The sequence below is a fragment of the Chelonoidis abingdonii genome, chromosome 7, assembly GCF_003597395.2.
Source record: "Chelonoidis abingdonii isolate Lonesome George chromosome 7, CheloAbing_2.0, whole genome shotgun sequence".
Taxonomy (NCBI): domain Eukaryota; kingdom Metazoa; phylum Chordata; order Testudines; family Testudinidae; genus Chelonoidis; species Chelonoidis abingdonii.
In genome coordinates this window covers 75564309-75591710 of record NC_133775.1, presented here as the reverse complement: position 1 = coordinate 75591710, position 27402 = coordinate 75564309, and the positions used below count along the sequence as shown (strand labels likewise).

At 43.4% G+C, this 27402-nt stretch overlaps 1 protein-coding gene across 2 annotated transcripts in view; it reads left to right on the top strand.

Annotated features, from left to right (window-relative positions):
- UBE2D2 (ubiquitin conjugating enzyme E2 D2) overlaps positions 1 to 27402 on the top strand; it is a 56594-nt gene that overhangs the window by 13051 nt on the left and 16141 nt on the right. Inside the window, exons 2-5 of one of the 2 annotated variants that reach the window (XM_032777699.2) lie at positions 3766 to 3829; positions 11796 to 11827; positions 11909 to 11986; positions 12376 to 12481. In XM_032777699.2, the coding sequence (XP_032633590.1) occupies positions 3766 to 3829; positions 11796 to 11827; positions 11909 to 11986; positions 12376 to 12481 (280 nt within the window). The remainder of the gene's footprint in view (positions 1 to 3765; positions 3830 to 11795; positions 11828 to 11908; positions 11987 to 12375; positions 12482 to 27402) is intronic. The other variant, XM_032777700.2, reaches the window with a different exon arrangement.

Genomic DNA, 27402 nt, shown 5'->3' with positions numbered 1-27402 from the left:
GATCCAGACTAACACGGCTACCCCTCTGATACTTGACATCGTGCTATAGATCCCCTGTCACTTTAAAGGTATCTCAGTCTTTATTTAGTCTTTGGAGTTAATATCTATTTCAAAGTGAGATAGTCAGTATTGTATTGACCCCTAGGGTCCACTCTGGGACTGGGATCATGGGGTATCATTACATACAGCCTGAGTGGTGTGGACAGAGCCCAGTGCTTGCATCAGAGCAGTCTGCAGTGTAGGAGACCTGGGTGGCTCAGACACTTAGCTACCACTTGAGACTTTGAGGGCTGCTGCTATAGTTAAAGTGGCTGGGGCAGAGTTGGGTGACACTGCTGCTGTTAGGGTGGCAGGGGCATGCAGCCACTAATGCTTATGGGGCTTGATTTGAGGGCTGTCAACACTATACCATTCAAGCATTGATTCTTCTGCTGTAGTGGTGCATAAAAGGGGCCTCTCTTGCACAGGACAACAGGCAGTGGGTTTTCCACCACTTGTCTTCAGGCTGGCTGGAGCGCCTGCTGCTCCCTGTTCAGTCCAGTCAAGGAGATAGAGGGACAGGGAAGGGACCTCTGCCCTATGAGGTGTGCAAGTCCTTTTGCTGGGGTGGACTGGGGCTGAAGCATCGCTTTTCCTGAATGGGCACAAGTTCACTTGATGAGCAGCACATCTTGGAGACCCCTCAGCCTGGCATGAGAAGTGGTTGTAGGCACCCCAGCAGATGGTAAAGATCATCTTTGCAAGCTACCACTGCCCCAAGCACAAGTGGAGCCATGGGGCTTCCTGTGTAGGGATGTATATACAGCCTAGGATTGTCTTAATCCAATTTTGGAAGCACTTAAACTGTGGAATACCTAAGAACAAGATCTGATCTAAAAGCCTTTAGTTGCCCATTTTGTCTAGCTCAAGACGATATCCTTGTGGTGAAAAGTCACAGTACAGAAATGAAACAGCAAGTAAATCTAAATAAAACTTCACTTCCTTTTATTAAGGAGTATATTTGATCCTTAATTAGATGTACATTGCAAACTTTCTTCCCATAACAGCTAACTATCTTGATCCTTGCTCTTCAATACCACTGTTTCCCCATAAGCCTCAAACACTGTCGGTGATCTAACTATAGATATTCAAATGTGGGTTAGTCCTACTGAGAACCAGAATGGCTCCACTAAAACTTTCAGTTTTGATTCAAGGCCTCTTTTTAAGGCTTGTGTACTAACCCTAGCAGGCTGTGCTATGGGAGGTAGAAGTTAAGTCATAAAGGATTTATTTTAGAGACCTATTCTAATGACGTTTACAGAGAAAATGTGCATAAACAGGTTACTGTAATTAAATCTTTGAGACTGTTTAATGCAAATATTTATTAATTTATTAGATGACTGGTTTCAGTTCATTTGTAGCTAAACATTTAATCCAGTGTCAAAATATGGATTAGATAAAAAACTCAAAATGCTTATAATTTGCCAGAAACTTGCAAACAGTGGAAGGCTCTTAAAGCTGAGATTCCATGTGAATGCTCCCTGGGCATTGCTTCTTTCCCACTCATTCTTGGGTGTTACAACCTGAACAATACTTCAGCAAAAGGTTATTTATATTCTGTAAATTTCATGGAAAATTGTAAGCAGCAGAGGTATAACTGAACTAGTGGGGAGGCATAAACACCTGGATGTGAGGAGGAAAGGAAGCTCTGTCCCTCTCCCCAAATTTGCTGGTCAGCCAGAAAGCAATATGAGAGTCAGATGCTGCATTTTTCTCAGCAGTAGGGGCTTGGGATCTCTGAATTTTCCAGACTTGGGTAGAAGAAGGAGCAGAAGTTTCAAATGTGGTAGATGTTCCAAATGGAAAATAACTTCATGATGTTCATGTAGCATTCTAGGCAATTGAGTCAGTGCTGCCAAAAGTTAACTATAAAGCACAATACCCTAACCTAAGATTCTCAAACTCACCTTAATGCTTTCATCGAAACAGCTAATTTATAACACCTTGAAAGTAAGAAGTTCAATAAATGCAGGGAAACTTATAACAAGAACTCCTGTTGGCACAAACCTCTCCAGTCTACCTAACACTTAGCTCATAGCACCTTTCTTCAGTGGATCTGAGTTCTTGACAAAGGAAGTCAATATCTATCCCCATTTCACAGATGGGGAAGCTGAGTCACAGAGGCAGTATGAGTGGCCCAAGGTCACCTAGTATGTCAGTGGCAGAGTCAGAAATAGAACCCACATCTGAGTTCCAGTCAGTAGCTCTGTCTACTGGGCAATACTGCTTCCTGCTTAAATCCCCAGTATCCTGAACTGTAAGAGAAAGTGTCTCAAACACAGTAAGATGTCTGGGAAAAACTAGTGGGACCAACTTGTTAACATTTGGATTATCAGGGATAATCTATTACTTACATAAAATATAAATCTATAATAGTCATTTTTGAAAATCTTCATAAAGCATGAAGCTTGTAGGATTTGTGTGTGTGTTCTAGACTGAAGTTCAAAATTCTGTGGCTACTTAAAACTGGATTGAAATTTCCTCAAATGTTCTGAACCATGAAACACTGACTCCAGTGCCCATAGGAGTATGAGACTTCCAAAATGAGATTCCATTGGTTGGGCACTTAGTACATACACACTCTCTACTTTCTTTTAGATTGAGTGCTACATGCTCCTCAGCAACTCCATGCATAACAAGTTCAAATTCTGATAACATTCTTTCCCTAGTCTGTGGGAGTGGAGGAGGACAGGCTAGCAAAAAGATGATATAGAATATTCAAGGTTGGAAGGGACCTCAGGAGGTCATCTAGTCCAACCCCTGCTCAAAGCAGGACCAGTTCCCAAATTAACCTCTCAAGGATTGAACTCACACCCCTGGGTTTAGCAGGCCAATGCTCAAACCACTGTCCCTCCCCTTAAAATATATGGGAATATACCTATATCTCATAGAATTGGAAGGGACCCTGAAAGGTCATTGAGTCCAGCCCCCTGCCTTCACTAGCAGGACCAAGTACTGATTTTTTGCGCCAGATCCCTAAGCGGCCGCCTCAAGGATTGAACTCACAACCTTGAGTTTAGCAGGCCAATGCTACTTCCTACACTGAACTAATAGCTGCTGATCACTACAGCAGAAGCATGCAGGTAACTTGCATTTCCCTATTCATAGGCTATTTTTACCTTTGGGTAAAGGTCTGGTTTTTGGGAGTTCTGGTATGGATTAAGGCTATATTCCTAACTTCATCTTCATTACATGGCCCAGGCTTAAAAATTGGGATTTAATGTCACCAATCTTAATTTTGTGAACATTTAATAATGCCTTACTATAAAATCACAAATAGCTAAATGGAAATAACTTGAAGCAGGATAATAGACTTTTCAGACCTGATTAGTTTCTCTGTTGTCTGAGATCCTATCTGTAATTTATTAATAAAGTTGAACAGTCTAAAGGGAAGTAACTGAAGATGCAAGTGCAAGGAATTTAAGGCTAAGATGGAACATGGGGTCTTCTAGGTATGTTGGCTGAAAGCGAAGCTAGTTCAGCACTGCTTACAGGGGGCAAAAGATTGATGTCATAAGTGCAGGTTTTGATTAAACTTCAAAACTAACTTCACATAGTAAGAAATGATCCTCACCAGATAAATGAAGTTCCATTTGAGATTTAGGAACACACCACTGAGGGAAAAGTGCTGCTGAAGTACCACTGTCAGTTTTTTGTGAGATGCAAAATGTGATTTGATTTTGGGATTAGGTGAAACATCAACTGTCCGTCCATTCTTTTTTTTAGGAGTTGAATGACCTGGCACGTGATCCCCCAGCGCAGTGTTCAGCAGGGCCTGTTGGAGATGACAGTAAGTACTGCCTGAGTAATAAGGCATCTAGCATGCACATTCATAGGCAATAGTGGCACTGGCCTCCACTTTCTTATCTCTAAAATGGGAATACCGAACTCACAGGAGTCTCCAGCTTCAGGAAATACTTGTAAAGTCTTATCTGAATGGAAGATCCTAAATAAGTGCTAGATGTTACTCCACGTACGCTTCCAGATGTTACCCCAACACCTTAATATTTTCCTCCTGGTAGTGGAGATCTTCCAGTCACTCTTAATTATTGCAGACATCTTAAACTCTCTTTACCTTCTGTTACATATTCTTTTGTATGAACAATGGTACACATGGCTTGCGGCTACAACAGCAGGTAAAATGCTGGGGCGTAGCTATCAGAGTTCCTATCTAAACCGGCAAGATATCCAGGTTTAACATATCTTGTGATGTATTATCTGCCTTTATACAGAGGATGCCATCAGGACTACAGTGTATACAGGAGCAGGGTTGAAATAAGGTTGTCACATTAAATATAACCCTTACATAAAATAATATACCCTTTGCACAAAAGATACATGACAAGAACCTTAGCATAAAAAACCCCTAAAGCATTAATAACAGAAATTAATTGTTGTAGTCTGATATAAACTGCACAATCCAATTATCTCTACTTTAGTCTTGAAGAGGGCTCCATATCATCCTCTCTGAGGAAGAATATGGGGGCACATTCTTACTATGGTCAGACAATTTAGACACCGAAAGAATCTCCATCCTCAATCTCAGTATGGTTGTATTAAGGGAAGATCTGGGTCATACTTGTGGGTCTTTGTTTTTAAAGTAGGGAAGAAAAATTGGGGATCCACCATATGTATCAAAACAGTGTGTTAACATCTAGGAGTCTGACTTCTTGTAGGGCAGTGGTTCTCAACTAGGGGTATGTGTACCCCTGGTGGGATGCAGAGGTCTTCCAAGGTCAGCTCATCTAGTTATTTGCCTACTTTTACAACAGGCTACAGAAAAAGCACTAGCAGTCAGTACAAACTAAAATTTCATATAGACAATGACTTGTTTATACTGCTCTATATACTGAGGGTCTTCTGCGCCCAAAAAAATTAAAATTCTGCACACTATTTTAAAATTCAGCAAATTTTATTGGTCAGTAAATAAATGTGGAGGCTCCAGCATGGCAGTGGGGAGCACAGGCCACTGACTGCATATAGGTAAATCACCCTGTGAGCTGTGGCACTGCCCCCCTCCCCCGCCAACATGGGCTCAACAGTAAAGTTGCACCCGACTTTGACACAGTGCAAGGACCAGGACTGTCCCAGAAACACCCCGGGGCCCTGGTCTTCTGTGCCAAGCACACTAGATATAGGCAGGCAGGCTCAGCCCAGCAGGATCCAAGTATGGAGGGAGTTAGTGAAGGGAGATCCAGGTGTGGGGTGATAGGATTCTGTGTGAGGAGCTTGGTGATGGTGGGGATCTGGGTGTGAGGGAGATCTGGATGAACAGGGGCCTGGGGATGGGGGGGGGTCTGAGTGCAGACACAAAAGGGTGCTGGGGGAGGATCCAGGTGAAGGTGGTTGGGGCTCGTTGGGGGTGGTGTCTGGGTGTGGAGGGCTCAGCTGGGGGAGGTCCAGGCGCTGGCTTACTCTGGGTGCTGGCTTGATAGGGTTCAGTGGGGTGGAAGTCTGCATGTGGGGAGCTAGTGAGGGTGGTCCAGGTGCATGTGGGATGGGACTTGTTGGAGTAGGGATTTAAGTGTGGGGGGTGGTCTGGGTGCAGGATGAGGTCCAGATGCAGGAAGGTGGGGATTGTGGGGTCTGGATGCAGGAGGGCTCCAGATGCAGAGGATGAGGTTTGTTGTGGTGTGAGTTTTAGTCATTGGTGGTTCTGGGTGCAGGGTGTGAGGCTTGGCGGGGCAGTCTGGGTATGAGGTGGGTCCAGATGCACAGGGGTTGGGTGGATGGGGGAGCAGCTCCCCATAGTGACTCCTCTCATCCCGCCCCAGCAGAAAAGCAATGGGGGCAGGACAGACTCCTGGACATATTCCTTTCCACACAAACGTACACATTCATAGGAAGGTAGGATATCGGACTCGTGGTGACTAGTCCAGTGTCCTGTCTTGAACTCTGACTAACATCAGATCTTGCACAGGAAACAAGAAACCTCAAAGTGGATATTTTATTAAATCTCCTGTGTAGGAGAAACTTCTTCCTAAACCCCACAAAGTTTTTTGCCTCTCCTGCAGCGTGAGGTCTTATATTCCATGTATAGCAGGATTTCTCAGCCTGAGTCACCAGAATGCATCACAGGGTCTCAGAACCAGCTGGGCTCCCTACTCTGGGCTCCCTACTCTGTTATATGTAGTTGCAGCAGTGCTCAGGTTTGGCCAAGCTACCTCTCTGGCTCTGCATCATTATGACAATCAGGCCAAGTTTGTGTGAGTGGTGCTCTGACTCCCTTTGCCAGGTCACAATGCCACTCACCAATCCAGGCCTGGCCAGCTCCTGTCAGGGGGTCTGGGCCAAACCTGAGTGGCGCTGTGATCTCAAAGGTTGTGATACCTGAAGCAGGGAGCTGAGCCCACCTAGACCCATTGGACAAGAGCAAGGAGAGGGCGGTTGGGAAATGGTGGCCCCCAATGTAACCCCTGCCCTGCAACTCAAGCCATCTTCCATACTTTCTTCCTGCCGCCATCCCAAGTCCCTGAGGCAGTTCTCCCTCCTAGTTGGATGATTCCTTCTGTTGTACCACCCCTTTACCCTCTGCCCTCCATGGGCCTTATGTGGGGGCTGTATTTTGGGGGGAGCTATTGGCTCGCCACCTCTTTGCCCCCAGTTCCTTCCTCAAACCCACAACTCCTTCCACGCTATACCACAATCTCCCCACTTTACCTCTAGGTCCCCAAATCTCACCTGCCCCATAATGCCATTTGCCTCCCTGGGCTATGGGGGAGAGATTGTTTTTGGGGTATCTCATTTTGCCACTCTCAGTTGCCACTGTATGAGGTCCTCAGCTGTTTGCATCTGGCCAGAGCATCTGGAATCTTAGCTCTGAGCACCCTGATGGACCCCTGGGGTGGGGGGTGGGGGATGTCAGGTCTGGGGAAGCATGGGCAGGGGAGAAATCTCTGGGTTGTCACAATGTATTCTGAGCCCAAAGGTTGAGACTTGCTGACTTTTTAGCAGTCTTATCCTGGGTAATTCTAGACCCGGCTCCCTTTCAGCAGTGATGTGCCAAGTCTTCATTTATACACTCTAATTTAAGGTTTCGCGTGCCGGTAATACATTTTAATGTTTTTTAGAAGGTCTCTCTCTAAGTCTATAATATATAACCGAACTACTGTTATATGTAAAGTAAATAAGTTTTTCAAAATGTTTCAGAAGCTTTATTTAATTTATTTAAAATTAAATTAAAATGCAGACCGTATCAGTTTAGTGTGATCCTTGCCCTTGCTTTTCCTTGCTGAGTTTTCCAATGTCTGGCACGTATTTGGATACTTTCAGCTGCACACAGGCTTCTGAGTGATCACTTGTTAACTGGCTCTGAGAGGGACAGAGGACAGTTTTCATGTGTGAAAATGCCTATTCACACAGGTATGTGGATCCAAATGCTGAAAGTATTGCAAATGCACTTTTCTCCAAACAGTTAAATTTCACTGGCGGGGATGTCCAGCAGGTCAGAATAGAGGCCCCATGATCTCTCTCAGTAGCTTCAAGTGCGCTCCGTGAATCCACAAACTTTAATGTCCGCAATTCTGAGCTTTTTAACTGAATGAGTTACATTTCGAAATTTTCAACTCCCATCCACTGAAATACAGATAAATCCAAGTCGCTTTTGTTGAACTTTTCAGGTTTAATTAGAAAAGAAAGCATTAGGTCAAATTGCTAGAAATCTTGAAATCAGCCAGAAAATTCTGATTCCAGTTCTTGCATGTACTTTCCAATCTCATCGACATTGACAGTGCAATGTGTCGATAGCTCTTTTATGAGTTGGAAGTAGCGGAAGGTAGAAGTTTGAATATCCTTGGGAAAAACTGCTAGTTTCACAACAGATGCTTTCCAGGCTTCATAAAGATCCAGAACTGTTTGCCGTGCCTGGAGACAGAGGTTGAGTTGGTTTAGGTGAGCGGTGATATCAGTTAGAAACATGAGCTTACACAGCCATTTGTCATCATCCAGTTAGCGATAGCTTTGTTCTTTTTCCGACAAAAAGGCCTTGATTGCATCAAAACAGTTTACAAAGTGCACTAAAACCTTGCCACGACTTAGCCACCGAATGTTTCTTGAAGTGGGATGTCATTATAAGCACTGTCCATCTCTTCTAGCAGTGCTTGAAATTGTGAGTCAAAGCAGATCGAGCAACAAGGAAATTCACAATTTGCACCACTGTATTTATCACATTATTAAGCTCTGAATTAGAAATTTTGGCACACAGGTTTTCTCGATGGATGATACAGTGAAATTTGACTGTCGGATGGCCAATTTGATCTTCAAATAACTTTACAAATCTCTTCTGTTTTCCAACCATGGCAGGAGCACCATCTGTTGTCTCTCACAATATTTTTCTGATGTCAACTCCTCGTTCTTCAAAATGGTTTACAAAACTTTCCACTATATCTTCCCCCTTTGTTGTGCCATGCAAGGGTTTTAGGCAACAAAGTTCCTCTTGGATTTCATCGGAAGCACAATATCTTGCGACAACTGCCAAACATGGAACGTCGTTTATATCCACGCTCTCATCAACTGCAACACTAAACACTGCTGTGTCTTTTAGTGCAGTCGTCTGCTTTTCCTTAACGTTTTCTGCCATTTCACTTATGCGTCTCTGAACTATTCTGGCAGAGATGAGCAGACCTTTTATTCTAGATATGATTGTAACTTTCTTTGGCAAATCATTGAACAAAATCTCCAAACTGCTGAGAGAAACTTTTTATATATTCCCCATCTGTAAACGGCTTTCTGTTTTTTGCAATGCACTGTGCAGTCTTGTAACTTCCTTCTGTAGCTTGATTTTTACTTACACTTAAGCTTTTAAAAACACTGCTTTGCTTCTCATAGGCTGCTGCTGCCTTCTTGATTGATTCAGTCTTGTCTGCTTCGTCAAGAAAAGTTTTCTCAGGCTTTGTTTCAAAATGTCATTGAACACTTGATGTGCGACAAACAACACTTTCATAACAGAAAGCACAAATAGCACAGTCCTTCTTTTCAATAAATCCAAATGCATCTGTCCAAGCAGGCTGAAATGATTGGACATCTAGCTTCGCTTTCTTAGGAGCTGCCGTTTTGAGAAATATTCCCTTCAACTCTCTGTGGTGGGAAAAGTGGCAATAGAAGGGAGGGCACACGGTCAAATGTGGTGTGGTCTGATATAAGCAATTTTAAGATGGGGGTGCTGAGCTGCACCCGCACTTGCCTTGTGTGCAACCCTCACTGTCCCAGGCTAGGGACAGTGGGCCACAGCGGGGAGGCTGCAGAGCAGTGATCCAAGGCCAGGAGCAGAACCCAGAGCGGTCTGCTGGGACTCCAGGCCAGAAAGCAGGTTGAGCAAGGCTAGAGATCCAGATCCCGGCTGGCAGGAGGTCAGTGGCTGGAACCCTAGATCGGCAGTGGAGGTGAGTGGAGGTCGTGGATGGTAGGGCTGAGCATAGCTGGAGGCCTGGACCCTGTCTGGCAAGGGGCCTGCACAAGGTGAGTGGGGCTGCGGCCAGGGGGACCCTGGCTGGCAAGGGGCCAGCAGCTGGAACCCCAGAGCAGCGACTGAGCAGCTCAGCCCGCCGCATTCTGGGTTTCGGACGCTGGCTCCTGTCAGGTGGGGTCTCAGCCCCGTTCCAGCCTGGGGTTCCTTCCCTCAGGCCAGCAGCAGGTGCTGAGTGGGGCTTCAGCAGGGGCCACCTCAGCTGGCAAGGGGCCAGCAGTGGGAACCCCAGAGTGGCAGCGGGCTGAGCAGCTCAGCCTGCCCCGTGTGCCATCAAAAATCAGCTCGCATGCCACCTTTGGCATGCGTGCCATAGGTTGCCGACCCCTGCTTTAGACCAGGGGTTCTCAAACTGGGGGTCGGGACCCCTCAGGTGGTCACGAGTTGTCAGCCTCCATCCCAAACCTCGCTTTGCCTTTAGCATTTATAATAGTGTTAAATATATAAAGTGTTTTTAATGTATAAGGGGAGGTTGCACTCAGAGGCTTGCTGTGTAAAAGGGGTCACCAGTACAAAAGTCTGAGAACCCCTGCTCTAGACACTACATACTTTACAGCCAGTTTGTCAAGTGCATAACCTTAACTAACTATATACATTATTTGATCTACAGCCAACTTAAAATCTCTCTGAAATATTTTGTACACTCATTGTACTCTTTGTGTTTGTGGCCATTGTCTTTAAATTAAACATAGACCTAGATCTTGCAAATAGACCCATGCAGGCAGACCCGTATGCTTGCAGGGACTCCCATGGCTTCTGTGCGGATAGTGTGTTCCCACATTCCTCCCTACACATCCAGAATTGGTCTAGTTTCACAATTAGGGCCTTATTTGTTTCATATTTTGTTCCTCCTCTCCTAGTTTAAAACAGACATTTATGAAAGTCAGAATTCTTCAAAAAATCCAAGTATGTCGAAGTAGGAATTAGAGAGGTAGTACATATCACGATTGCATCTGTCTAAATCTTGTATTCTAAGTTGTTACTTGTACTTATACTGTGATACTAAAATTAATACCTTCGTATCATTAGAACTGAAAAGCTAGCAGAAAGCACTAACTTTTAACTTTGTGCAGTTGATAACTGGGTTAGTCAGTTTCACTCTTTGCCTGTATACTTGGTCAGGCTTTTTTCTTGCTCAAATGTTTCCTTAGATTTTTTTTTAAAGATTATAAACTCTTGTAGCTTACAAAAAGTTTTTAAAAACTAGTTTAAAAAAAATCTGTCAACTGTCCCTGTGTAGTTGAGTATTTGTGGCAGTGTAGATTTGTACTGTAGCAGAATGTACTGTATGGTGTCTTATAGGATGGGAGTATGGATAGATGGTATGTGAATGGTTTGATTTAGGCTTCTAGGGATTGTGGTGTTGGTGTGGTACTACGTATTTTAGATCATGTAAGTGTGGAGTCTTGGGCCTTCATATAGGAGTTTTCTGGCTTACTATACTCTATCCCAGGGTGGGCAAACTATAGCCCATGGGACATTTTAAGCTGGCTCTTGAGCTTCCACTGGGGAGTGGGGTCTGACACTTGCTCTGCTCCAGCACTCTGCTTCTTCAGCCAGGGAGCAGGGTCTGGGGCCATCCCACGCCACTCCCGGAAGTAGCGGCACGGCCCTGCTCCAGCTCCTGTGTGTAGGTGCAGCCAGGGGGCCTGACTCTGCACGCTGTCCCCGCCCCAAGTGTTGCCCCCCCAGATCCCATTGGCTGGGAACTGCGGGGAAGTGTGCAGAGCTGCCTGGCCACGGCTCCATGTAGAAGTCATGGTAGGGACGTGGCTGCTGCTTCCAGGAGCTGCTTAAGGCAAGTGCTTCCTGGAGCCTGGATCCCTTAGCTTCTCCCCGTGCCCCAACACCCCTCTCCCAGCCCTGTTCCCCTTCCGAACCCCTTGGTGCCAGCCGTGAGCATCCTCCTGAACTCCAAACACTTCATCCCCAACCCCACCCTGGATCTGCACCCCTAGCTGGAGTCCTCCCCCTACACTCTCTATTCCTGAGCCTCAAGCCCCCTCCCGCATCCTGAATTCCTCATTTCTGACCCTTCCCTGGAACCTGCGCCCATACCCCTCCCACTCCCAACCCCAATTTTGTGAGCATTCATGGCCCACCATACAACTTCTATTCCCAGATGTGGCCCTGGGGCCAAAAAGTTTGCCCACCCCTGCTCTACCCCTTCTTCAAAGGGTTGTTTTACATATGCATACAGTTTACTGACCAGTGCTTTGGTGATAACTGCAAATACTTTTGGACTTTTCAGATTAGAAGTTGTAGTAAGTAACTTGTGTTTTCCTCTTTTCAGTGTTCCATTGGCAAGCTACAATAATGGGACCAGTAAGTATATGAATTTCACATCTCCGTGTAAAGAACCCTTGAAGTTGATTCTCTTCTAATAATGATTCTTTATGTTAACAGAATGACAGTCCCTATCAGGGTGGAGTATTTTTCCTGACAATTCACTTCCCAACAGATTACCCCTTCAAACCACCTAAGGTGAGTGGCTTGTATAAATCTACATTGTGTTGTGTTGTATAACCTACATGAGGGGTCGGCAACTTTTCAGAAGTGGTGTGCCAAGTCTTCATTTAGTCACTCTGATTTAAGGTTTTGCTTGCCAGTAATACATTTTAATCTTTTTAGAAGGTCTCTTTCTATAAGTCTATAATATATAACTAAACTGTTGTTGTATGTAAAGTAAATAAGGTTTTTAAAATGTTTAAGAAGCTTCATTTAAAATTAAATTAAAATGAAGAGCCCCCCCCGGACCAATGGCCAGGACCCGGGTAGTGTGATTGCCTTTGAAAATCAGCTTTTGTGCCGCAGGTTGCCTACCCCTGGCCTACCTCGATGAGCCTAAACTGAAATATTCCCTTCTTCTGCAGGTTGCATTTACAACAAGAATCTATCATCCAAATATTAACAGTAATGGCAGCATTTGTCTTGATATTCTACGGTCACAGTGGTCTCCAGCACTAACTATTTCAAAAGGTAACTAAAAGAGCACTGGAGGTAATCTTACTTTTGTTAAATTATTGATTTGGATTTATTAATGTGAAAAACTGTTGCCTGCCTATTACTGATTACTCAGTACAGTGGTCAAAACTTGTAGCTCAGTGTCTAATTCCATGAGTGCTGCATGTATTTTTCATCTAGAATCTTACACTGTCCCTATGGTCCAGTTATACCAATGCGTCCTTGCTTTATCCCAGTGACGTAAGCAGAGGTAACTTTTATCTCATTACTCAGTCTTGCTGGTCTCTGCCTTCATTCAAATGCATTTGAACAATTAACTTACATTCAGGAGTTTAAGAACATGGGGTAGGAAAGTGCCTGTAGTAATGGATTTTCATACCACACTTATGACTGTAGTAAAACACTTTCCAGTAGTGTGCTTAGCAGTGTGACTATGCATCAGGCATGCGATTTTTATTCTCATCTTTTCTCCATGGGGAGATGCATGTGCATTGGAGAGTCTTGTTTTGGTAGGTTTTGTACTTGGAAGGGAATAATTTATGGTGTATAGGTGCTATTCTGGAATAATATAGCTATATCTAACAAAACAAGCTGTTAAAATCAGACTAAGGGCTTGGCTACACTCGAAACTCCAAAGCGCAGCCGCGGCAGCACTTTGAAGTGTGAGTGTGGTCGCAGCGCTAGCGCTGGGAGAGAGTTCTCCCAGCGCTGCACGTACTCCACCTCCCCATGGGGATTACCTTACAGTGCTGGGCTCCCAGCGCTGCGGCTCTGTTGACACTGGCGCTTTACAGCGCTGTATCTTGCAGCGCTCAGGGGTGTGTTTTTTTCACACTCCTGAGTGAGAAAGTTTTAGCAATGTAAAGCGCCAGTGTAGCCAAGGCCTAAGTCAATTTACACAAGTAAAACATCTTAAATCAGACTTCCTTTATTCAGAGGAAAATATTCATAGGGACAAACTCATATCTTTCTGAGGGACTGAATGATAAAACCATGGAGGCATGGATTTGCTAAGATCACATTGTTCCAAATAAATTGCCTTGAAATATCCTGAACTACTGCACTACATGTCCTGAAAAATCAACTTGGTATGTCCTGTTTTTATGACTAATTCTATGCCATTGTGTGGGATACATTTTACTTTTTCTCAAACTAGAGAATCATAATTTGTGAAGTATTGGACAAGCAATATATCCTGTGTGTAGTGGGGCGGCTGCCCCACTCTTTGAGAGTGTGGGCCTGCGTAGACCAATAGCCAATAAGAGAAGGGCTTACAGGGGGCCAGTCAGAGCCAAGATTGGAGACAGCCAATCAGGGCTCAGCTTGGCCCTATATAAAGGCTGCCCAGGCCTGGAACAGACAGACTGCTCCCTTTCTTCAACGGGAAGGTCTGTCTCCAGAGCTGGGAGACTAGCACCATGGACAGCGTAGGGCTGGCCAGGCTCGGGAAGCAGAAGGGAGCTCTAGCCTGTAGCCTGCCAGGCTGCAGGCCCTGAAGGGAAGGGCCTAGCAGGTGCAAGGGGCTGTAGGGGAAGCAGACCAGGGAAGTGGACAGACAAGGCGAGAGAAGGACAGCGAGGCTGCTGCCAGAGGATCCCTGTGCCAGGACCCAGAGTAGAGGGTGGGCCTGGGTCCCCCCCTCTACCCTTGCAGTACACCCAGCCATCAGCCGTGGGGAGCGGCTGTCATAGACTATGCCAGATCCCTGACAAGAGGGATTAGACTTTGGGGGTGTGGTTGAACATGGTGGTTGGGGCGTAGGAAGACTGCTGGTCACCCACCCACACACGCACAGACACCCCCCCCGGAAGGGGGTGTGGATGGACTAAGGGGCATGAAGCTGAAAGTTAAATTGTCACTGCTATGAAGTGAAGATCCAGCATCAATAGAGAAAATAAACTGATCTTAAGTCCTTTGACTGTCAAATTAAGATACCAGTTTCCTTACTTATGACCCTTGCCTACAGAAACTTTGATCACCATCTAGTTTTTGTGTACTTTATCACATGGAGCTCAGTCTTCTCCAAAGCAAATGCATTTTTCTCTATACAGGGAGGGTTTTAAAAGGACCAATGAGCAAAGAGTATAAATGTATATATAAAGTAGAAAAAAGGAAACTAGAGAAGCTGGAAACAAAACAGTTAAAATCAAAGGATAAGATAACACGACAATTGCAGATGGCTGGTTTGTTTTATTTGGTACAAAATAAAAGGCAAGGTGTGACAGCTCTGGTAAAACTCCCCAGGCTGCTGTTTGGGTGTTGTAATGCTGGAACCTGTACACTTAAGTTTCCCTGGGTCTCGGTGGGCTCCAGCCATCATCTTTGGCTCCATATTCCCTTGCACACTTCCTCATACAGTTAATCTTTCATGGATGTGAATCCTCTAGGTCCAGCAGCTATAGACACCAGGTCCTGTTCTGACCCCCAAGATACCACAGTAGCTCAAGCACACCCTTCAGAGATCCAACCTTCTGAACACTTTAGTTTACAGTATCTCTCCAGGGGCACATGAGTGAAGCACATAATACACAGGCCTTGCAAAGGTTTCAAACACAATTACATTGATAAGTACAAGAAATATGCATATCTAAACAGACTTGTGTATACATTTCCCTTCCTCAATATCCTCACCACTCCTTGTTGTTTGGGACTTGAGTCAGTCTTCTATCACCCACTGCCCTCCTGTAGATGGCTTCTTCTCTGGAACATGGAATTTCTCTGGTCTCTTTTCCATCTCTTTCCAATATTGCCAGTGAGATTCTTTCTTTGATAACTTCCAGTCCCCTTTGTCAGAGGATTCCTTATCAGTCTCATGAGTCCGTTCCCTCTTCCCCCTCCCCCCCCTTTCCCTGATCCATTGTTTAGTTATGTTCTCCTGGAGTCTGGACTTAAATTGGGGTTTGCTGAGGTGGTAGCCATTTTTTTGTCCAAGAGGTCCTCCATGTGGCTAGAGGTCATCAAGGTTTAGTGACCCTCTCTTGTTAGCCCTGTCACTATCCCTTGGAAATTCAGCCTAGCATGGAAGTAAAAATACAACAAAACATTCAACCTCACAGTCAAAATGGAGTTGTTTGATTAAAGAGCTCATCCTCCCAAACTGGAATTCATAAATTTACACAGATTCCCCAAATGGTCGTACAAGGACAAACCACCAAATGCCTATTGAAAAGGAGGCAGTGGAAATATTAACTCTGCCATGTCATCTCTGACTGCCAGCTCTCAATGTAGAGGCAGAATGGGAAATCAACTGAGTTCCCTGGAAGAAGTTTAGGGATCTTAGAGAAACTTTGTTCGTAGTACACAATACATAGAGTTCATCAAAAATGTTGGAATTTCCATGGAACACCTTCTATTTCCTGAAGTTTTTGTTCCAAATTGGAACAAAGTTAACATTTACCAAAGAGAGGAAATCTGTTTGGAAAAACTGATTCCTTAAAATAAGTTTAAAACAGAATACAAAAATATTAAATATCTTAACTATATAATTACACAATTTGTTTGGCCTTTATTCTCTCAACCTTTGTCAAAATTGACACTTCCACAATCTTCAGTTTTTTGACTGAACTGTTCCATCAGATTGTTTGGCTCTAACAATCGGCTAAAGCCATTAGTTCGACTAATTTGCGTAGCTAAAGTTGAAGTATCTTAGTTCAACTTACCTGGCCGTCCTCACAGTGGTGAGTCGACTGCCGTGGCACCCCCATTGACTGCACTTCTTCTTCTGCCAAGGTGGAGTACGGACGTCGATTAGCAGATTGATTTTTATCGCGTCCAGGTGACACGCGATAAATTGATTCCCCGATACATCAAACACTACTTGCTGATCCAGCGAGTAGTATAGATGTACCCTTGGAGATGTCTTGCCAACTTGCAGGGCAGTGGCTTGTCTTAATTTCTCTTCCTTGTTTGTATAGTTTTCTTTAATTTTTCATAAACCGAAATGGAGAAGCTTTCTGTAAGCTGGTTTGTAATGATATTTGGACTAGTAACAATGGTAGCTGAAGACCCAGGCTGAGCGTTCTTTAAATGGCATGTTACATCTACAATATGTAGACTTCAATTACAGTAGAACCTTAGTTCTTAGAATGGAGGTTCGTAACTCTGAAATGATCGTAATTCTTAACAAACATTATGGTTCTTTCAGAAGTTTAACTTAATAGAGCTCTGAAACTTTACTATGCAGAAGAAAAATACTGCTCTTAACCATTTTAATTTTAGTGAAACAAGCATGGAAAGTTTCCTTGTCAAATATATATTTTTTAAACTTTCCCTTTACACGATTTACATTTAACACAGTGCTGTATTGCATTTTATTTTTTCTCTCTGCTGATGCCTGATTGCATGCTTCTGGTTTCAGATGAGGGGTGTGTGTGTGTGTGTGTGTGTGTGGTTGACCTCTCAGTTCGTAGCTTTGGTGCTCGTAACTGTGAGGTTCTACTGTATAAGTGAACCCCTATGGTGAAAGGAATTGCTAATAAGAAATGATATTGGGGAAGGGATGAATGAAGCCCTCTTATTTTGGACAAACTTAATGCAACTTATTCTTTAACCACTGCTGGATTGTGGCTTTTGCTTGCGTGTGCTATGTGCAGTGACTTCACTTGCGAAATTACATGTAGATTACATTCTTTTAATGTATGGGTATTTTAGTAAGGCAAATGTCAGTGAAGGTTGCCCATACAATCTTAATTCAGTCCCCTTGTGCGTATGTATTATGCTAGTCTTTAACTACCATGATCACATACTGTCCCACAGGACCCTTGCCTAATGCAGTGCACAGTAGGGACTATGCCCACTAAATGGATAGCTGTTCGATATTTCTCTTTAACCTCATTCAGTGTGGCTCTGCACATTACTTCACACCATTTAAAACCGGCACTAAATACTAAGTTCTGTGTCTTAGTATCTTAATGAATTATCTTCACACAACTCATGTGAAGTGAGACAGCCACATTTTACAACATAGGGAACTGAGGCATGAAGATGAAAGCCAAAATTATTAATGCCCACTAGTTTTGGGTGCTCCATTTGAGAAACCTAGGGTTTTCAGAATACTTGACATTTTATGGTTTTACTAATAGTTGAAAGCCTGTGCTGTGTCACAGGTATAATTTTGTAAATTTAAAATGTCTGAGAATTTAAAAATTGAATGATAACAGATCGTGAATCCCACTGATTGAACCTGGTGATATTCTAAACAAAGAGCTTTCAGCCATGTGTGTAGCTCAGTGGTTCTCAAAGTTTTGTACTGGTGTCCCCTTTCACATAGCAAGCCACTGAGTGACATCCGCCGCCCCCATAAATTAAAATCACTTTTGTTATATATTTAGAACTGTTATAAATGTTGGAAGCAAAGTTGGGCTTGGAGTGGAGGCTGGCAGTTTGCAACTCTCATGTAATAACCTCGTGACCCCCCTCAGGGGTCCCGACCCCCAGTTTGAGAACTCCTGTTATAGCTGTTTTCATTGCTTCATGCTGATTCACCAGTCAGTCTAGGCTTCAGAGTGACAATCCTGGAATTTTTATATATAGATATGTTCATAGCTTCTATTGATGCCAGTGGGAGTTGCAAGTGAGTGCTCACTCAGCACTTTTGCCATTCAAATCTCAGACTGGGCACCCAGAAAATGAGGAACACACAATTATTGGCCACAAGTACCAAAACTTTCGTTTGCCCAGCATCACAAGACCTCTGTGGCAGATTCAGGAATAGAAACCAATTCCTGAAGATAACATTCAACTGCCTTAACCAGGAGATCATCCTCCTGCCAAATTCACTACACATCTTCCAATTTCTTCATCAAAAGAATGAGGGGGTCCTACGGTCTCCTTCATTACACAGCCCTGATTCATTCCCAGAGGACAGTGCCTGTGCACTGAATTAGGCAGGGGTCATGGGGAGAGGTACTTTGTGATCATGTAATAAAGACTCTAGCATAATGCATATGTGCAAGGAGGCTGAACTAAGAATGCATGGGCAACTTTAACTCTCTGGCATTTCTTAGTTTTTGAGTTGCTTGATTTAGCAACCTTAATGGTTTCACTGTAGTTTTTTTGTGTAATTTCCTAAGTATTAAACTTAACTTGAAAAGAAGATTCTACGCAGTTAAAAGAAAATCAGTTTTATTGACCTCTCCTTCACATGAGTAATCATTGGTGTTAGGATCTTTATTTCTTTAGCACAGCATTCTACCATGTGAGCTAATTAAAGTAACTCATTGCAGAAGATAAGTTTTCTCCTGCTTTGAGCTTGTGCATGTGCGTGCTCTCGCTTTGCCAGTGGGTTTCACAGCTATTTGCTTGATAGCAGCAGAGGAATGTTTAAACTGGGAAGTGATGGGTTTGGTTGCAAATTCTGGAAGGGAGTGGACTCTCGTGGGAGGTAGAGTCCCTTCTGCCCCAATCTTCCTCTGTATTAGAGTCAGGTGCTGTCTGTGTACCAGCAGGCATGGGAAGCATTGAAAGCAGTGCACATTCTTGTGCACAGTGCCCCTAGTGGTTTGGAGGAGCAGTTGTGGGGAGTATCCTATCCCTGGGCTGAAGCATAATGAATTATTCTAGGACAGTGGTTTTCAAACTTTTTTTTCCCTGGGGACCCAGTTGAAGAAAAATTTTGATGCCTGCGACCCAGCGGAGCTGGGGATATGGGGCTCAGGGCTGGGGCAGAGGGTTGTGGTGCAGGGGTGAGGGCTGCAGGGTGGGGCCGGCAATGAGGGGTTCAGGGTGTGGGAGGGTGCTCATGGCTGAGGCAGGGGGTTGGGGTGCAGGAGGGGTCAGGGCTCTGGGCTGGGATGCATGCTCTGGGGTGGGCTGCGGAAGAGGAGTTTGAGGTGAAGGAGGGCTCCAGGTTGGGGAGGTTCATGGGGGGGGGGGGCCTGAGGTGTGGGAGGGGTGCAGGCCCAGGGGTGGGGCCAGGGATGGGGGGGGCTCTGCATTGGGGTGTAAGAGGGCGGTCCACAGGCTCTAGGCTGGGGTGCAGGCTTTGGGGGGATGGGTTTTGGGGTGCAGGAAGGGATTCGGGGGGCTCAGGGCTGGGGCAGGAGGTTGGGGCGTGGGATTGGGATAAAGACTTACATCTGGCAGTGCAGCTGGAGTGCAGGTTTCCCACCAGTCCTGGCCCCACACTACACCTGAAGCAGCCAGTAGCAGGTCCAGCTCCTAGGCAGAGGCATGCAAGCAGCTCTGCGCAACTCTCCCCCCCATACTCTCCCCACCCCATCCCCCAGTTCCCATTGATGGGAACTGGAATCGGTGCTCAGGGTGGATGTAGTGCCCGAGCCCTGTGGCCCCCCTGCCTAGAAGCTGGACCCGCTGCTGACCCTTCCGGTGCAGCGCGATGTCGGAACAGGTAGGCCCTAGCCTGCCTTAGCTGGGCAGCACTGCCAATGGGACTTTTAACGTCCCAGTCAGCGGGGTCTGACCAGAGCAACCCAGTGCCTTATATGCTGTGACTCGGTACTGTAGGTCGCGACCTGAACTTTGAAAAGCTGATCTAGGAATGTGCATGCTTACTGCAGATAAATCTTTGAAGGAATTTAGTTGCCATACTCTTAACAAGGTTCTGCTGAGCATGTCAAGTATCAGAGGGTAGCCGTGTTAGTCTGAATCTGTAAAAGCAAGCAGAGAATCCTGTGGCACCTTATAGACTAACAGACGTTTTGGATCATGAGCTTTCGTGGGTGAATACCCACTTCGTCAGATGAATGTAGTGTATATACCTGCCCCTGGAAATTTCCACTACATTCATCTGACGAAGTGGGTATTCACCCACGAAAGCTCATGATCCAAAACATCTGTTAGTCTATAAGGTGCCACAGGATTCTCTGCTGCTTTTACTGAGCATGTGTGAGCTGAGGTTTTTCAGAGGCTTATAATTCAGCAAAATTTGGAAAGATTTTTATAGGAATGGTGAAAGGTGTTTCTCTGACATTACAGTGACCCCTTGCCAAATTTCAGTATGGAGACACTGGCAGTTCTCAGTGAGGTAGTTGTAATGTTTTTAAGCACAGGCAAAACTTCCCCTAATCTCATTCTCATAAATAGCTGAACAGTTAGCTGGAGATCTCGCATTCTCACTGAAAATACATTCAGATCTTGAGGCAGATACCTGTCAGGGAAAAACTTCAGCCTAAATGGTTGGTTTAACAAAGTTAAGACCCTGTTTTCCATTTCTGATACTGAAAGTGCTGGGCAACCTTTCCTATAGGCATTACTATCTGCGCCACCTAGAACAGAATTTCAGTAATGATCTACACTTTTATTCGCTTTGTCTTTGGCTTGAGTTATTGGGGGCATGAATTCATGAGGTTCTTTTTTGTTTCATCATTCTGTTACAAATTTAGCTAAGGCTCTCAGCTAGAGTTCCGTGAAGTTGAGGGCCTTCAGGAAAAAACTCTCACTGTCTCCTGAAACTTTCACCCTTGTACCCTGATTACTACAGCATTTGCAGTGGGTGCAGCTGTCACAGTAGGGAATGAATGTAATGGTGGTCTGACATTGAAATTCAGGGCCCACTGAGGCCCTCAAGAATAGGATCAAGTTTTTTTAAATTATTATCAAGAAACTAATGGGAAGCCTCTGGGGGAGATGGGAGGTATGGAGCACTTGTAAGATAACCTTAGCAGCTCTCCTCTGAAGTAGAAAAAGCTGCTCCATTGTACAAACTGGAGCTTGTATGTTGTCTTTTAGCCCCAGGCAGAGTGTATTACAATAGTCTAACTGGGGGCTTGATGGACACACACGTAAGAGGCTAGATACTCACCTTAGACAAATGGCATAGTATGCCAGTAACCGTAAAAAAAACCTATTCCCCTTAAATTCCAAGACCCTGAATCCAGGATTATCTTTGATTGCAAGTCCTTTTAATTCATGCTATGGTCCATAAACCTGTTCACTTTCAGAATGTAACTTGGAGATGGCCAGAATGGTACAAATGTATTTTAACTGAGTGTAGGAATATTTGGAAATATAGCTCAAAATCTAATTGCAAGGGAAGCCTTCATATCATGCAACCGTTTTGCTGGGATGTGGGGATGGAATCTGTAAGCTTCTAACTGATATTGGAGGTGGAACAAATGATGAGAGACCATAGCCAGATTCAAGAGGACTTGGATGTTTTTAAGTGACTGTCAATAGCAGGCAAGTGTAATTCAGTGTAGGCAGAATAAAAATAGTTTGTCCTGAGAAAAGCTGATGAATGTAATAGTGCTCTGCTACGTTATCACCATACTTCTCTGTATTGGGGAAACTTGTTTCCAGTCTCTGTAGTGGACAGCAGCAGGAGAAGCGCTTTAATAGGATGGGTGATGGCCGCTTTAAAAACCTCTTTAGACAATTTGAGACTCATCTGTTTTTCAAAGTGATACAGCAGAACCTCAGAGTTCACCAGAGTTACAAACTGACCGGTCAACCATACACTTCATTTCAAACCAGAAGTATGCAATCATGCATCAGAGACAAACAACAAGAAGCAAATACTGTATAGTACTGTGTTAAATGTAAACTACTAAAAAAAGGGGGGAAGTTTAAAACAAAAATTGACAAGATAAGGAAACTTTCTGTGCTTGTTTAATTTAAATTTAGATGGTTAAAAGCAGCATTTTTGTTCTGTATAGTAAGCTTTCACAGCTGTATTAAGTAAATGTTCAGTTGTAAACTTGTTAAAGAAGAATCATAATGTTTTGTCAGAGTTACAAACAGCCTCCATTCCTGAGTGTTAGTAACTCTGAGGTTCTACTGTATGTTAAATGAGGGAGAAGGCACATGGATCTTCTCGCCAAGGGGGGCTTTGGACCCTGTAGGGGTACTACAGAAACACTTTGCCCCTTGGAAACTTCTTAGGTTCCTCAGGGAGGCTAAAGCTTCCAATCTGTTAAGGGAAGTCCACTTTTCTAGCTCCAGGAGACAAAAAGTACCAAAGAAACTGAATGTTTGGAAAAGGCTAGTAAGTTCAGTTTATAAGGTCAAAGCTGTCAGGCCCCTTTTTTTTCCTGGCCAAACTGTCTTGGACAGGTGATAGTCCAAAAAATACAGGATATTAATCCTAGTAATCATGAAGGAAGACCAAGAGGTATCAAGACACTTCTTAGGATGCCTATGATACAGATGTCAGAATGGCTAGAATAGCATTGGTAAAACATTCTTGGATATGGAACTCTGGATCGACAAGCAGCAGTTCAATTTTACGTGGTTATTCTGCTGTTTTGAGGAGTAATTTCTTCAGGAGCTGGAAATAGTTCTCATCTACGCTAAAGGTATCTGCTTTGGCACCTGTTCCTACAAAAGAGTGACCTGGAAAATTCATTGGAGGACCTCAGATCATTTGGTTATCACTCCATTTTTTTCCTGGCATAAATTTAATCTCCTGTTTGATGGATCTTGATGTGGTTACACTGTGCAGTTTATGCCAAAACTCATTATCCCCACTTTGCTAACTTTCAGAAAAGTTCCTACACAGGAAGTCAGTGCGCCGATATGGATTATAGAATGAGTGGCAGTACCTTGCAGGGGAAGATTTTGCTTAATTTCTTGTACCTTCCTAGTCCAGTTAAGAAATTAGTGTCCAGTTCCAGAATTTCCAGAGGAGGTAAAAGTATCCAAAAAGTTCTGTAGTTTCTCTGGAGGGCAGATTGTATCCTTAAACTCTCGGGATTGGTTTGAGCACTCATTGAAATGTTGATGGCCTAGCCCCAAGAATAAGCAAACACATTGTGAAAGTTCCTCTGGCTCAGAGTGGGAAACAATCACTCAGTATACTACCACCATTGGGAGTTGCTAGCAACTTTGTCTATACCATATAATTGGCAGAGACTGTTCCACCTTCCTTGTCTAAAAATACACCTACAGTTATTAGCAAGGCATGAAGCTCTAAAAATAAGGCTTGAGCCAAAGTGACTTGCTACTTGGTCTGCTTCCGAATAAAAATCTAAATTAAAGCCCTTGCCAATTTAGACAACTAGGGTTGTCTTCAGATTCCAGGAGGGTGTCTTCTGTGAATTCAGACTCTCCAGGAGTCTCCTCAATCGGAAAGGAAGGTCAGTGTTGCAGGTTGGAAGTGCTAAATTGGGACTTGAAAGGTCTGTGTTCATTTCCTACTTCTGTCAGACTTGTTACTATGGTCACATGACTTAATCTCTGCTGGAGTTTGTCTGGTAAAATGTGGCTAATACTCCCTTCATTTTTTCTGTTTGGCCTAACAGCTCTATGGGGGCAAGGACTGCTACTTCTTTGTGTTTGTACAGTGCCTGGTGTGACTTAAGAGGGAAATATTGATTGAGATTTCTGTGCCACCAGAATAGAAATAAACACACCAGGACTGGAAGGGACCTCAAGAGGTCATCTAGTCCAGTCCTCTGCACTCGTGGCAGGACTAAGTATTATCTAGACCATTCCTGAGAAGTATTTGTCTAACCTGCTCTTAAAAATCTCCAATGGTGAAGATTCCACAATCTCCCTGGGCAATTTATTCCAGTGTTTAACTACCGTGACAGTTAGGAACTTTTTCCTAATGTCCAACCTTAACCTTCCTTGCTGCAATTTAAGCCCATTGCTTCTTGTCCTGTCCTCAGAGGTTAAGAAGAACAATTCTTTTCCCTCCTCCTTGTAACAACCTTCTATATACTTGAAAACTGTTATGTTCCCTCTGTCTTCTCTCTCTGTCTTCTCTTCTCCAGACTAAGCAAACTCATTTTTTAAAAAAAATCTTCCCTCATAGGTCATGATTTTCTAGACCGTTAATCATTTTTGTCACTTTTCTCTGGACTTTCTCTAATTTGTCCCCATCGTTCCTGAAATGTGGCGTCCAGGACTGGACACAGTACTCCAGTTAACGCCGCCTCAGCGTGGAGTAGAGCAGAAGAATTGCTTCTTGTGTCTTGTATTAGCAGGAGTGCTGTAAACATCTTAAAATGATGTTCGCTTTTTTACAGCAACATTACACTGTTGACACTCATTTAGCTTGTGGTCTACTATGACCCCTAGATCTCTTTCCATGGTACTCCTTCCTAGGCAGTCATTTCCCATTTTGTACATGTGCAACTGATTGTTCCTTCCTAAATGGAGTACTTTGCATTTGTCCTTAGTGAATTCCATCCTGTTTATGTCAGACCATTTCTCCAGTTTGTCCAGATCATTTTGAATTTTAATCCTATCCTCCAAAGCACTTGCAACCCCTTCCAGCTTAGTATCATCTGTAAATGTTATAAGTGTACTTTCTATGCCATTATCTAAATCATTGATGAAGATATTGAACAGAACCAGATGCAGAACTGATCCCTGTGGGACCCCACTCCTTATGCTCTTCCAGCATGACTGTAAAGCACTGATAACTACTCTCTGGGAACTGTTTTTCAACCAGTTTTGCACCCACCTTATAGTAGCTCCATCTAGGTTGCATTTTTCTAGTTTGTTTATGAGATGGTCATGTGAGACAGTATCAAAAGCTTTACTAAAGTCAAGATATACCACGTCCCCCCTGTCCACAAGGCTTGTTGCCCTGTCAAAGGTTATCAGGTTGGTTTGGCGCAATTTGTTCTTGACCAATCCGTGGTGACTGTTACTTATCACCCTATTATTTTCTAGATGTTTGTTTGCAAATTGATTTCTTAATTATTTGCTCCATTATCTTTCCAGGTACAGAAGTTAAGCTGACTGGTCTGTAATTCCCTGGGTTGTTCTTATTTCTCTTTTTATAGATTGGCAGTATATTTGCCCTTTTCTAGTCTTCTGGAATCTCTCCCATCTTCCATGACTTTTCCAAGATGATCGCCAATGGCTCAGATATCTCCTCAGTGAGCTCCTTGAGTATTCTGGGAGGCATTTATTAAGGCCCTCGTGACTAGAAGACATCTAACTTGTCTAAGTAATTTTTAACTTGTTCTTTCCCTATTTTAGCCTCTGATCCTACCTCATTTTCCTTGACATTCACTGTTAGACATCCAATCACCACCAACCTTCTTTGTGAAAACCAAAACGAAGTTATTAAGCACCTCTGCCCTGTCCTTGGTTTTCCTCTTGCTTCTCATGTATTTGTACATTGTTCTTTGTTACCCTTTATATCTCTAGCTAGTTGGATCTTGTTTTATGCCTTGACCTTTCTCATTTTGTCCCTATGTACTTGTGATATTTGTTTATATTCATCCTTTGTAATCTGACCTAGTTTCCACTTTATGTAAGACTCTTTTTTTGATTTTTAGATCATTGAAGATCTCCTGGTTAAGCCAGGGTGATCTCTTTCCGTACTTCCTATCGTTCCTATGCATTGAGATAGCTTGCTCTTGTGCCCTTAATAATGTCTCTTTGAAAAACTGTCTTCAGTTGTTTTTCCCCTTAGACTTGCTTCCCATGGGATCTTACCTACGAAAACCCTGAGTTTGCTAAAGTCTGCCTTCTTGAAATACAGTCTTTATTTTGCTGTTCTCCCGCCAGCCATTCCTTAGAATCATGAACTCTGTCAATTCATGATCACTTTCACCTAATCTGCCTTCCACTTTCAAATTCTCAAACAGTCTTCCCTGTTTGTCAAAATCAAGTCTTCGACAGCGTCTCCCTTAGTAGCTTTCTCCACTTTCTGAAATAAAAAATTGTCTCCAATACATTTCAAGAACTTGTTGGAAAATCTGTGCCCTGCTGTGTTATTTTCCAAACAGATGTCTGAGTAGTTGAAGTCCCTCATCACCATAGATCGATTGCTATGGTGCTAGAGGAGTCTCTTCCTTGAAGAGGTTGTCATTGCCAAGAAATAGGACCTTCTTTACAAAGTATTTCCTGTACTTTAAATGGAAGCACTTTCACTCTGAGCTGAAAGAATTTTTCCTGAATCATATATCCATCTGGGTTTCATTTTATTCCTCATCATAGTGCAGAAATACAACCCTAGTTGACGGTGATTTCATCTTGCCATATTCCAGTTCAGAGGGCTTCTTGTTAATCTCCTCATGAAATTGAAATTGTTCCTGAAATAGTTAAATTTATAAATCTAAATTTGAAAGCCTGAATATTTTCATACTCAAATTTGGTGCTTGCTAGGCTTGTGGAAGGTTGTTTTGAATCTGTTTTTCCTGGTGACTATAACAGCTCCAAAGTCCTTCTGGATGATACAAACTCTTGCCTCTTCTTTTTCCTTATGAAAACAATAATAAAATATCATTAGACTTGTTTTGTGTACCATCTCTGTACTTGAGAACTCGATTGATGGTAGCTTGCTCTCAGTAAGCATAGCTAAAATATCTGGATTCATCTATAGGTTGAGCCTACTATACTCTTCTCCTAGCTTTTTTTTAAAAAAAAAATTTTAAGTAGACTACATTCCAATTAAATATTAAGTTTCATGGGCTGCCAGTTTCTAATGTGACTCTTGAAAGTTTCAAGTCAGGAAATTAAGTTATCCTCACAACTGAGCTGATTCCCTTAAATTAAGAAACTGCAATTTTTAACACTCAGTCTCTTTTCTGTGCTCAACTAGGTCTTGTTTAAAAAAAAAAAAAAAATCATTTATGTTGAACTGAATTCTGCCAGGTACATCAAGAATACCTCTTTAACTGATGGTGGGAGTATAGATAGCTTGTCTTTGTCTTAGCCTACATCCAGGATATAGTGAAGTTGGTCTGATAGGAACCCGTTATCTTTCTGAATGAACCTGAACCATTGTTTTAGACTTCAGAAAATTAGACAGTATTCCCTATTCTCACTTTTTTAGAACAAAAAGAGCCTGTTGATTACAGTGTAGCCTAAAAATTGGAGGCATAAACAAGTTCTGCACATTAGCTAAGGAAAATAAAGACACTTAGATAATCACCCCATTGTTGGGCACTGTGTCCTGTATTTGTGGCATGACAGTTGGGATATGTAGTATCTTCTAGGAGTAAAAGTTCTGTCCCTTAGGCTATATACAGTGTATAGGCTTATCTCTTATGAAAGTTAGTCTCCTTAGTGCATGA